Source organism: Notothenia coriiceps, unplaced genomic scaffold (genome assembly GCF_000735185.1).
Source record: "Notothenia coriiceps isolate Sejong01 unplaced genomic scaffold, NC01 NC01_scaffold00014021, whole genome shotgun sequence".
Classification (NCBI taxonomy): domain Eukaryota; kingdom Metazoa; phylum Chordata; class Actinopteri; order Perciformes; family Nototheniidae; genus Notothenia; species Notothenia coriiceps.
Genome location: NW_011346722.1, coordinates 406,729 through 419,251, shown reverse-complemented (window position 1 = coordinate 419,251; position 12,523 = coordinate 406,729). Strand labels below are relative to the sequence as shown.

At 39.3% G+C, this 12,523-nt stretch overlaps 1 protein-coding gene across 1 annotated transcript; it reads right to left on the bottom strand.

Annotated features, from left to right (window-relative positions):
• Nucleotides 1-3,607: 3,607 nt before the first annotated feature.
• Nucleotides 3,608-5,460, bottom strand: olig2 (oligodendrocyte lineage transcription factor 2). The gene is made up of 2 exons (XM_010774481.1): nucleotides 5,386-5,460; nucleotides 3,608-4,928 (listed from the first exon to the last, which is right to left on the bottom strand). The coding sequence occupies exon 2, from the start codon at nucleotides 4,904-4,906 to the stop codon at nucleotides 4,109-4,111; it is 798 nt and encodes a 265-aa protein (XP_010772783.1). The 5' UTR covers nucleotides 4,907-4,928; nucleotides 5,386-5,460; the 3' UTR covers nucleotides 3,608-4,108.
• Between the last annotated feature and the right edge of the window lie 7,063 nt (nucleotides 5,461-12,523).

The window sequence follows — 12,523 nt, the reverse complement described above, 5'->3', positions numbered from 1 at the left end:
TTAGTCCATCACAGTGTGTAATGGTGGTTTAAGATGGGCAGATGAGACTGAGTTGGAGTAAACATCGATCCCATGGGAAAGAGTGACCTCTGAGGTCTCATATTCACCTTAGAGCTCCATCTATTCCCTTGTAAGTGTTAAATCCTGCCTTTGTCTTGGACCACTTCTCTGTTTGTTTATCTCCTCTCTCTTATTCTTCCTCTGATGCATCATAGACTCTGTTTCTCTTTCTGTTATTCCGCCACCTTTGATGCATCCCACCGATCTTTAATCCCTTCAGCTAACACAACACGATGCGCGGAGCTGAAAGGGTGTACATCTGTGCGTTTTTTTCACGAGGGTTTAAATCCAGTTACAGCAGTGTTAGGCTGATGCTCCCCTTCTGTCCAAAGTTATGAATATTTAAACTGTGACAGAATCAACCTCACACTCTCAGCATCAATGGATAAGTCAGCCTGCCACCAACAGTGGATAAGGAGCTGTTTATTCAAATCCAGGCACAGCGATGTGAAGCCCAGCTGCTTCTGACCACAGTGTTCAGGCTGAGCTGAAAAGATGCAACTCAGTCAGTTTCTCTTTTAACTTTAACATGATGTTAATCTGGATTTCTAATAGAAAGAAAAACTCATGAACACACAGTGAGATTGCAAATTATTCCAAAATGTTTCCAAAACAAAAGGTCTTAAATACCGTAAACACTGATATTATAAGAAGAGGAATATGTTTGAGTGGAGAAACACAAGAGTATTGTTGGAGTTCAAGAGGAAGTGGGTAAGGCCGTCAAATTGCAAGAATGTCACATTAGATTGGGTTTAAAATCCATTGTCTGATGGGTGGTCAGCATTTAATTTGGTTACAGTAATAGAAAAGATCATGGTTGAATGTTATATCAATATATATTCATATGCTCTTAAGATTCATTTAGAATATTTAAAACATTACAATCTCTCCCTAACCTCCACCAAGCACTGCGAGCTCTTTGATATCCATGAAATCAGTGTTAATTCTTTTGTTGCTTTATTTGGGACGGAATCAACAAACGAAATAATTTGTTGGTGAAATTCATACAGTGTATGAATATTTGTTCACTTTGCAGGTATGTTCATTAGAAACATTTCCTCTAAAATGTAATCCAGGTGACTTTATATTTCTTTCCTTCTTGAATTTCTGTCCATTCCTATTTAAGTAAAGTCATAAAACGTTAGAATGCGCAGAAGGTTTCGACTGAAATGTGTTGCCTTTGCATCAATTTTGGATATAGCCTATTGTCTTTCAAATCTATGACCAGAAACACTGAAGCTTCTCAGATTTTGTTTTCTTTCATTTATATCCATCTGTCATGGAGTGCAGTTTGTTGTGTAATCATGACTTTTTGACAAGGGAATCTTTCACATTTTTTAATATGTATTATACTGAGTTATTTAATGAAGAACTTAAGACAAAAGAGAGCAAATCATGGGGGGAAGGGGAGTCTCATTATGTCTGCAACATGATACTTAATTATCCATGTTAACTGTGTTTTGCACAGACAATGGTGCTCGGATGGCTTTGAAGACACTTGATGTAAAGCAGATGTTCTAAGACAGATGATCCTACAGCTTATGACTTTATAAGGCATCTTAATGATTGTTATTCCCATAACAGCTGTATGGATTATTGTTGTGTTAGTCTATATCCACCTGTATGTGCAGGTTATTGTTTGTTAATTGAAATGGGATTGCTTTTTAGTTTTCCAGCAGTCAGAGTTTGAAAAAGTAGCACAAAGTTAGATTTATAAATAAGAAACATGTCTCGACTGCCATGGGGAAACATCTTAATATGTTGACTAATACGGCTCACATGATGACAGATCAACTTTTCATTTCGGTGGAATTGGCCATTTTACTGACACAAAAACTAGGTTTTAAGTAATGAATACATCGTTTTGGTGAATAACTGTTTGGCAGACACCTAAAAGACAGAATCTCAAAAAGTAAGCCACTTATTTATAGACACTTATATACTTTCTTATTTTATCGAACAGAACCTCAACTGTACTGGTAGTAAAGTATGATCAGCCAAATAAGCTAATATGGATCAGTTTGACGAAGAAGTAAGAGAGTTGATGATGATTACTAATAGTCATGCAAAGTACATTAAAGTATCAAGAGGAAATACATTCTCAGATGGCCTAATATTTTTTTTAGACTTTTCTTTTTAAATCATTGTCTCCTAGCTTACCTGCAAATAAACTGTATTTTTGCCGTATTGCATCAAATGACCTCTTCCTCTGAAACGTCCTACAAAACACTGAAGGACTTTGAATAATTCAATTCCAGTAATGAGACGAATAAACAAATGCGTGCATGAATATTCAGATATTTAGTTCATATCGTTCCAGCTTCAAAAGCCTTTAGAAAACATTGCAACAGCATGCACAATCTGCTATGCAGCTGCTGCCTTTTCCTAAAGTGTACCAGCCTTTACTCATCACAGTCTTTCTGTGATCATCCTCAGTTTACACACTTATTTCGCTAAGCTGGCGACTCCAAATGCAGTTATTAGAGGTCGCCCTCTTGCCACACAGTTATGAAAATGGAAAAGTAATAAATGTATATTTTTGTTCATCACAACACGTAACCTGCAGAATTGCTTTAACTAATCACTGTTTGGTTTTTGGTTGAAATTAAACTGTTTTCCAACCAGACTCACAACAAACTTTGTTGTGATCATCCAGCAGGAGGGATGAGGAACAAGTTTGTTTCATGAAGTCATTGCATGCAATTGTTACTATTATCACAAAAGAAAAAGAGTATATTATATGTATTAAATAAATAAATTATACTCCCCCAACTATATTATTGTTTTAAGGAAAGAAATTCCTGTTTTTATTAGATGTAATTCATCCGTGCTATGTGGGACTTGAAATAGGAACAATTAAGATTAACCTTTTAAGAGTCCAAAATTCTCAAAAGAACAACACCCTTATTACATGTTGCTACTCCTGCATGGCTGAATTTTGAAGCACTGCACATATGCTGCCAGAAGAAATATTTGTGTCAAATCAATTTTCCTTATAAAATCATAAAATAGTGTCATTTAGCTAAGAATTTTTAAATAAAGTTATTTAAATGTTATTTATGAATGGTCAGTAAAAGCTAAGTAGAATAATGAAGTGTGTTCTTTAAGGTGAAAATAATCTCAACTCTCTTTTTAATAACATACAATCATTTTATATATATTTAGTATTTCAAAATTATAATCAGTATTATAATAGTCATTTAAGGAAGAAATTGTGAACTTTTGTGTCTTTTTAAATCTTATATTTTTATAAATGATCAGTTTGGTGTTGAAAGTGTGTAATTGAAGGCCTTGGGTCAGTGCTGCTTTTAAAATCTCAGTTAGAATATCCATCCTTCTGTTGTGTAAACTACTCAATGGTTAGAAGAAAAGAAAATATTATAAATGTATAACATAAAACATCAAAGACATGTTTTCTTTTCAATTAATCGTCTTTATTTTACATTTCAAACCCCAACATAATCAGAGATCCATCTGACATTCCCGTCCAAAATAAGTAAATAAATATCATTTTCATTTTAATAAAAAAATAAACAAGTGGTCATTGTTTCGGTCAGACAGAGAATGACAAACTACAAGGGAGAAAATAAGGACAGAATAATTGAATAATACGGACAGAATAAAGCAGATGCATCATGTGAGGGGGGTCTTCCCAACGCATTAACAAGACTCTAATTATATAAGATATCTCCGACTATTTAAACAGAATAAACCATCTACATATTTACAATCTATATTTGTGGTATGACCTTTTCCATTTTTATCTAGTGGATAAATGGAGAGACACACAAATTGAAGATTTCCAAAAAAAAAGCAGAAGTTGTGTTTTAGGCGCTCTGTGAAGAAACACCTGTTACAGTTTATGTTAATAACCATAAAACACTACGTTAGTTGCAAAACCTCAAAGTCCTGATGAGGGAAATCAATGCATTGTTCTTTACTGGTTCCATTGAGGCAACGAATTCAGCAACAAAGATAAATAAAAAGAGTAATAACAAGGGGAGAGAGTCTGTATAGCCCCAAAAGTTCGTCTCCGGTTAGTTTGGAGTCACTTGGAGTCGCTGGTCAGCCTCGGCATGGGGATGGCGCTCATGCTGCTCACATGCGGAGGCGGAATTTGGCACATGCTGCACGGACAGGGCATCCCGGTGCTCACGCCCCAGTGATGGAAGCTGCTGCCCAGGGGGCCTGCACCTGGTGTGGGCGCTTTGAGGAGTCCGTGGTGGGATCTGACCGAAGCGACGGAGATACCCGGCGCGGACAGAGAGGCGGAGGAGACGGCCGGGGGGAGGAGCGGGTGGTGCACAGCCGGGTGAGAGGCGTGAGGAACCACCGGGTGTCCCGGCACGGGCCCCGCGTGTGTCATAGTCCCACAAGCCGCTGGGTGGAAGCCGCCGTGGTGTCCGCCGCTGCCGTAGATCTCGCTCACCAGCCGTTTCATCTCCTCCAGGGAGTTGCTCAGCATCAGGATGTAGTTTCTGGCGAGAAGCAGGGTGGCAATTTTGGAGAGCTTGCGCACCGAGGGTCCGTGCGCATAGGGCATGACCTCGCGGAGCCCGTCCATGGCCACGTTGAGGTCGTGCATCCTTTTCCTCTCGCGGCTGTTAATCTTGAGACGGATGGTCTGCACCTCGTTTTCTGTAAGGAGTTTTCGGTCTTTTTTGGACAGCCGAGCGAGGGTCTCCTCGTCTTCGGCGGTGAAGCTGTGGAGGCCGTGCAACTCCGACAGAGCGTCGATCTGAGAGGAGGACACTGCGCTGGAGAAGCCGTGCACTGACTTTTTCAGGGTGGCCAGGAAGATGTCGTCCTCTTCGGGAGATGAGGGTCTGCTCGTATCTGAGTCCATGGTCTAGGTGCAGAACAGTGATCTGATAAGAGAAAGGTTAAGTTAATTGACTGATCACCAAAATGCTAATCTCATGCAATGTGTTTTAAGATAAGCAACATTTTTGGCGGTTACAACGACTGATATAAAAAATCGGTTTGCAATTGTATTTGCTTGATTAATAGTCTAAAGCCTAAAAGTTCAACTGGACGTTGATTAACTTGTAGCTTTAAAAGCAAAAATATTTATCCTAAAAGCTGCAGACATTTAACATTAAAAAACACAGTTAACAGCTAGCCTACATTTCGTGTAAAAAAACCACTTTCTTTATGCTGCTTCGCTTCAAATGAGGAATAAAAGATCAGTGGTTTTCCATTATCTGTATAAACTGCATGTTTATTACTTGTTTCGGCATACAAAAGGCAGACATAGGAATATGTAGACAAGACAACCCTAATTGTCTATCAGAAAGTGTAAAAAATAAATAATTTAAAACTTACCAAAAGGTTTTCCAAGCGCGATGGTGAGAAGCCTAAACGTCAAATCCACTTGTTACTCCAAATCGCATCTGACAGCCCATTTGGCACGCCTGCGTGAGACTGCGGGGTTTTATAGCGGGCTCGAGCCTCAGAGGCCGGGTCACCAGGACAACGCAGTTTCTGTCCCGGCTGCCTCCCAGCGACCAATCAGATCCGTGCAGAGAAGAGGGGGAGGAGGATGGAGGAGGGCGACGGAGGGTCCTCCAGCCTGATGTAATTACCAACACACAGCATTAAGTGAAATCAGACACACTCCCTCCTACATATGGCCCCTTCTTGTGAAAATGCTGGCCCGCGTATGGATGGATTTTGTTATAACAACACCGATAATAAGCCATATTTCGCCTCTTATGAGTGAATAGTAATTTGTCTGTAGGCTATTATTCACTATCCTGAAACCGTAACCTAATAAACATGTGCCTTTCAGACTTCCTTTTTATTTATTCAGAAAAATTATAATTAATTTGGCAGAAACGGTCTAAAAAATGTTTTTAACGTTGTTTTCGCTTAATACAACATCCAATATTTATTTTAATAATATATCAAATATGAATGATTTTCTTTTTCATCGAAAATTCGTTCTTCTTATTTGTTATTATTAAACCGCCTGACATACAATCCCGTTCCCTCCTAAAATGAACAGTAATAACGGGTCGAAGCCTAATAAGCAGCGCAATATGGTTCCTGCTCGCAGATTTGGTGTAAATATGGTGTTTTCCGTTGTTACCCGCTGTCGACCAGCTGCCGTTAAAGTGCATCTTTAACGTTAATTAATGAAGTGCGCAAAATTGCTTCTAACGGTTAAGATCCGTAACATTTCAATTAGTCTGCAGTGAGCGATAGCAGTGCGGCCTGCTGCTCAGACGGCCTCTGGCTGACATAAGGGCCCAAACCGGTGATTTGCTCTCGGACGTAACTCAAAGTGACAGCAACATTGTCCCCAAATATGAGTTGTATTGTGCAGTCAGACGCAATCAGCACTAATTGCCTCAAGTTTATCTGTTTTAACAAGAATGGCCTCGGAAGATCCTGTCTGCATTTGAATATTGATTTAAAAACAACAAAATGGCTCGAGATGACTCTAAAAACGTGAAGTCAATAACCTTTTTCCAGAATCAGCATGAATTCAAAAGGCGGATTTTTTTTGTAGAATAATACAATAGGCTATATGTTTTTTCCACAACGAAAACTAATATATCAATATATCAATAAATCGAACAAGGCTATATTGACATCTGGTTGGTCTGTATGCATTTTTTTATATAGGCTATGCCTATTTAAAAATAGATTCATGATAATAAATAGGCTTGTCCAGAATAAAATGTAGCCTAAATGTGTTGACAATCCATCCATCCTATTCTGGCGCACTGATTTAAGAGTTGGTATATCATGACCGGAACTATAAATTCAAGGGGGGGGGGCGGGGGCATGTGGATATTGTACATGCCTCACCTACCAGCCAATCAGAAACGAATATATTTCCGTACGGCAAACCGTCAGCCAGGTGTCTTTGTGTCAACGATTTCACAGAATCAAGTCACAGTCACACACAGTCGCACACACACAGTCGCACACACACAGTCGCACGCACACACACACACACACACACACACACACACACACACACACACACACACACACACACACACACACACACACACTGCCCCCACCCCCTCTTTTTTTCTCTTCGCATCGTTATATCTGCTTATTTTTCTATGTCCTCTGTCCGTTGCTGCGTGTGTTTACTCCGCAGCAACGTTAAATAAGATTATGGTAATGAAGGCGGTTTAAGTGGCGTTTTAAATCAGGAGGTTTGTATCTGTGCCACCACTTGCTCCATTAGACATTCCCACACTCTCACTCCTGCACCGGATTCACAATAAATCACACAGATTACAGGCTTCCCTCTTTAGGGTTTACTTAGACATCTTATAATTGTTGTCTAAATTAGCCTATACACTTAGCTTGTATAATTATGGACATTATCTGGAGTATAAAGTTAACTCGTGATAGGCTACTTAAATATATGCATAACTAATTACTTTAAAAGTAATTTTTATACCAACAAATTAAAGGGGGAATTTGCTCAAATTTCCTAAAGGGTGATATTTAATTTCAAAATTCAAAGCAGCTGTCAGTCAACAGTTAAGTTGAAAGTTTCCTCCTTGGTTAGTGCTCTCACTTATATGTACTTTTCTTGAACAAAAGATTACACAAAATACAATTATTTGTACACTCCCATCAGCAGCTTGCAGTGTGGCAAGTCACTTTCGGTCAGAAATATTTCACTAACAATAAGTATTGTTTTCTTTAATAGGGAGCTAAGAATCTAAGAAAGAGAATTGCTACAAATGATAACTCAGTATATTTGTGTCAGGCAAGACTTTTTCAACAATTCAATTTTATTTAAAACAAACAAACATAAAAAGACTGTAAGACTGACCTTTGGAGCTGTCAACTCCATAGGATGGGATATGATATGGGAGATGCAGCCAACTCGAATCATGCTAATTATATATGGTTTTATACCACACACAATCCACAGCAAGACCTGCTGCCATGCCCTTTAAACAACCAACCCGAAATGGTTAAAAAAAAGGGCAGCAATTTATAGTCTCAATACTTAGGTTCTACCAAAAAAAGGGGTGCAAGTCATACCAGTTTTACATAAAACATTGAAAAAATGTTTTTAAAAAAACATGACATGAAAATACATAGCATCCAACAATTAACTTACATACATTACATACATGAAAACAAATGCAAAAAAGCTTAACAAAATTAATCAAATATATATTTACCACCCTCTACATAATTATATTTGGTGTTACCCTCCCGGAACGATAAATAGGCCTAGGTGTTGGTTTACCTGGGGGACTGTTTTGATAGCGCACCCTGAGAATCTTGAGAGCACAGTTAAGTGTTTAGTAGACTAATCTGCTGTTTAATGTATCTGTATCTTTACATTGACGATTACAAAATGGTTTTCCAGAAACGTATGTTGTTGGTAGCCTATATAGGCTACATGTGTTGATTGACGGAGCCACGTAAAGACGCTCTGCTAATGACGCGATATAATGTGTAGCCTAATTGTAATTATGTTTTACAGGTGCGGGACCCGCCATTTTACAACAACAGCCGTTCAGATTTCTTGTAGAAAGTGCATTGTTCAATAAAGGTTTTCAAACGAAACACTTGTCTCTTTATTATACTATTAAATTGCCATTAATTTCATGTGCAAAACATGTTGCAATGTCTGTGAACAAGTAATATGCAGTAATCGCTAATAATTAAGCTCCACAGAAACGTAACGTAGACTGAGATCACCATTGCCATAAACACACGCGAATGAATGACACCATGAGCCTTAATCTGCTGCTTTAACGGCCTCCACTCTTCTGCTGTCCGGCTTCCCACCATATTTTGAAACCTGGCAGCAGGGATTTGCTCCCATTCAGCAACAAGTGCATTAGAGAGGTCAACCACTGATGTTGGGTGATGAAGTCTGGCTCTCAGTCATTGTTCCAGTTCACCCCAAAGGGCTCTGAGCAGACCGGTCAAGTTCTTTCACACCAAACTGGGAGAACAATTAATTTCTGGACCTGGCTTTGTGCACAGAGGTGTGGACGTGTTAAAATATTAGAGAGCTTAATACAAACTGTTGGACTTAATAATATCATCATATGCTGTAGCATAAATGTCTGAGCTAAAGAGTGCAAATGAAATTGGAGGGGGAAACAGCCCTCAGCCAAAAGTGTGTACAGTGGTGTTTTTAACATTTCCTATTTCCCTCCAACTTTGACTCTCCTCCTCACCAACATTACCTCTTCGCTCTGTCCATCAGTCTGGGTGGCGGTAGGCCCGGTGCCGTGGTGAATACCAATAGTGAGGAGGAGCATATGTGAGCCATACTTAATCCTGCTAATCTGCCTCCAAAATAAAAAAAGAAAGGGAACAAAAAAGCAGAAAAGAGAGGAGGGTGGAAAAACACGAGAAGGTTTCTTTTTCTGTCTGGGGAGCTGACCGGCCGAGGCCAAATTAACTGAAAGACATGAATAATGTCCTGGCTCTCCCTCTCGATCCCTTTCTCTGTGAAAACTTGGAACGAAATGAAGCAAAATTCTCGCTTTTGTTGAAAACTGTAGTGAGGAACGTGAGATGCCGCCTGCCACTGTAACTGCTGTTACTGTTTTTGTGTGTAACGTCTCTAGTCAGATTCACATATGCAGCTCTCCTCCACAAGCCATTTACTGTACATTTAATGGTAGTTAAGCTCCAGTACTGGAAGTGCAAATTTGAATGTTGTCTGTGGTCCTTTGAGGAACAACTCATTGTAGAATGCTATACACTTTAACAAAAACATGCTTTGCAAATGCAAAGTAGTTGAACAAGTAATATGTGGGGACACACACAAATGTATCAATGACAATATAGTCAATGGACCACAATGAAACACTCAATGAGAAGTTTACCAGAGCAATTTAATAATTGCACCGGTATCATAAGAGGGTATATTTTATCACAATAATCATGTGAATAAACAGGGTGAAGGAAAAAATAATTATTCTAGACTGTATACATGCGCGATTGAATAGATCTATTGAATTGCGCATGTTTCGGGGCTCTTGCCCTCTCCCAGGTCTTCATCAACTGAAACAAATGGTCAGTTGGATGAACTGCCCTCAACAAACTATTTGGCTGTCAGGGCATTGTGTACTTTGTTAATTGGCATCACGCAAGAACATTTCTGTATTCTTATCTTAAAATTCATACGAGTGTACAGTATGTTCGTAAGTGTTTCAAGTTGGATTCAGCAAAAACATTGCACCAAAATTTTAAAAACTGCTTGTTTTAGTATAGTGAAGCATGGAACGTTTTCAAAATGAGGGAGGTAATTATCAGAAATGTATGATCTGCATGTAGCCATAAGTTATTTACTATTTAACAGAACGTACAGCTAAGGCTGATGTAATGTCAACGTAAAATACATTTCAATCTGATGATGGTACTTGAAGGAACCTTAAGTAATCATCAAAGATATTACAATCCATCATGAGGATATAATGCATGTTAAAACACAATTCCTGTCAATCCATTCCAGTTATTGTTGAGACATGTCACTTAAAACCACAAATATAAGCCTCATGGTGGCACCAGAGGGAAGGTCAGAGGTCAAGTCAGTAAAGCTTTGTACTTTGGGGGACATTAATGTCTTTGCCACAACTAATGGGCATCTATCCAATAGATCTTGAAATTATTCTTTATCAATTTTGAAGAGTTTAATAGCTAAAATAAATCTTAGCAGACAGTTACAGCTCTACCTAACCTGAGATGACCAGGAGAGTTCCTCCAAAGTCTCTGAATGCAAAAGTCTGTTAAACCTGTTGACTAATCTGTTACCTCTACAGGTGTGTACAGGTGCAGGTGGGGCGAAGAGAAGAGGTCACCAACGTAGTGCAGACGTCTCGCATGATGAAGCATCCTGGCTCCAGAGGATCTTCGGGCCTGTGTCTCAGGGGCTGGACAGTGTTAGGTTATGCTGGCTGGGGGCTTTATCTCTACAACAGCTATTAGGAGGTAATTAAGTCCTAACACTGCAGAGCCTCCCATGGTTACTATAACATAACTGCAAATGGGAAGCTTACAAGCTCCTTTAGACGGCATGACAAATTGAATGGAACTCATTGGGCTTCGGCTATTATTCCAGCGGCCCCATCTGGCTGGGAAAAGATAAAGGGGATTTGCTGGAGGTTGTGAGGGGTTGAGCCTCCATGCTCGGTGTGTGTGTGTGTGTGTGTGTGTGTGTGTGTGTGTGTGTGTGTGTGTGTGTGTGTGTGTGTGTGTGTGTGTGTGTGTGTGTGTGTGTGTGTGTAAGGGATAAGGAATGAGAGGGGGGTCCTGGTCCAGAGTAGGGAGTGTTTTGAGGGTTCCAGGGGGATTCTTTCCCCCTTTCCTCTATGGTCTGAGCTTCAATTCAACAGGCAGCCTGAGATTTGCTTTGGCCAAATGTTACAAATGTTTCGACAACCTGGTCTCTGATCCTCTGGGGTCACGCAGGAGGGCAGGGGGGTACAACGGCTTTACGCCCAGAGATTTAACAAAGCAGCATGGGGATGAATATATTCACACTTGTATTCACTCCCTGGGCCTCCAGATGCTTGTTTCAGGAAGACGGAGGACTAGACTGAGCCGCACACTGCCCAAAGCAGGCCAGCTGGCGGTTTATGTCTATTGTACGTCCAGGAGCAAACTTATGTGTACAAAAAAAGTGTCACGTTCACTGAAGTGATGCTGTCAATTGTCCAAAGGGCAAAAATATGGTGACCTTATTTTGAGACTGTTGAAACTTTTCGAAGATGTTTAGAAAGTTCTGGAAATTACCTACACTGTGACATGTCACATTTCATTCCATTGTTTCACATTGTTTAAATATTGAGTCACAAAATAATCTACATACCTTTTCTCTAATTAAGGTTTTGACAACGTGCAACCATTGAGCGTCGATGTCAAGGACTAATCCTGACAAGCAATCTAAATTCAAATCTGATTTGACACATTTCTATAGATTATTTATGGACATTTTTGTATAAAAAACTAGGCAGTATCCAACAGAAAAGTGAACAAAACTATAGCTATGGTTACATGAGAAGAAGATCATAGGCCAAATGTTACTCTTGGTATTTAATTATTCTGACAGGTGTTTCTGTTATTTTGTGTGTACCCAATTTATATTAATTTGAGCAGAAGAGCACTCTGTATAATGCAATGTCCAAATCAAGTTTATTCAAAACCTTTATGATTTATTGGCGTACAGTTTGAATAGAGTGCGTTAAACTGACTACAAAGTGTCCACCATACTGTGATCTTGAATTTGAAACTAGTAATGAGGCTCTATCCACACCTGCCTTTTCAGGTTGCTCTTAAGGTAAAAAACTATTCAAACAAATGTATCAAGTCATATGCCTGTATTACAATACATGTGGCTATTTTAAGGATTTGTAACATCTTTGGACTGAGAGTAGGTTAACACCTTATTCTGAAGGATTGTGTATTCTACTGTACATTGTAACTGGATTATTTTTAAAACATGACTCCTCTT

Excerpts from the sequence above, each read along its gene's own strand:
- olig2 (XM_010774481.1), bottom strand. The coding sequence starts at position 4,906 with ATGGACTCAGATACGAGCAGACCCTCATCTCCCGAAGAGGACGACATC.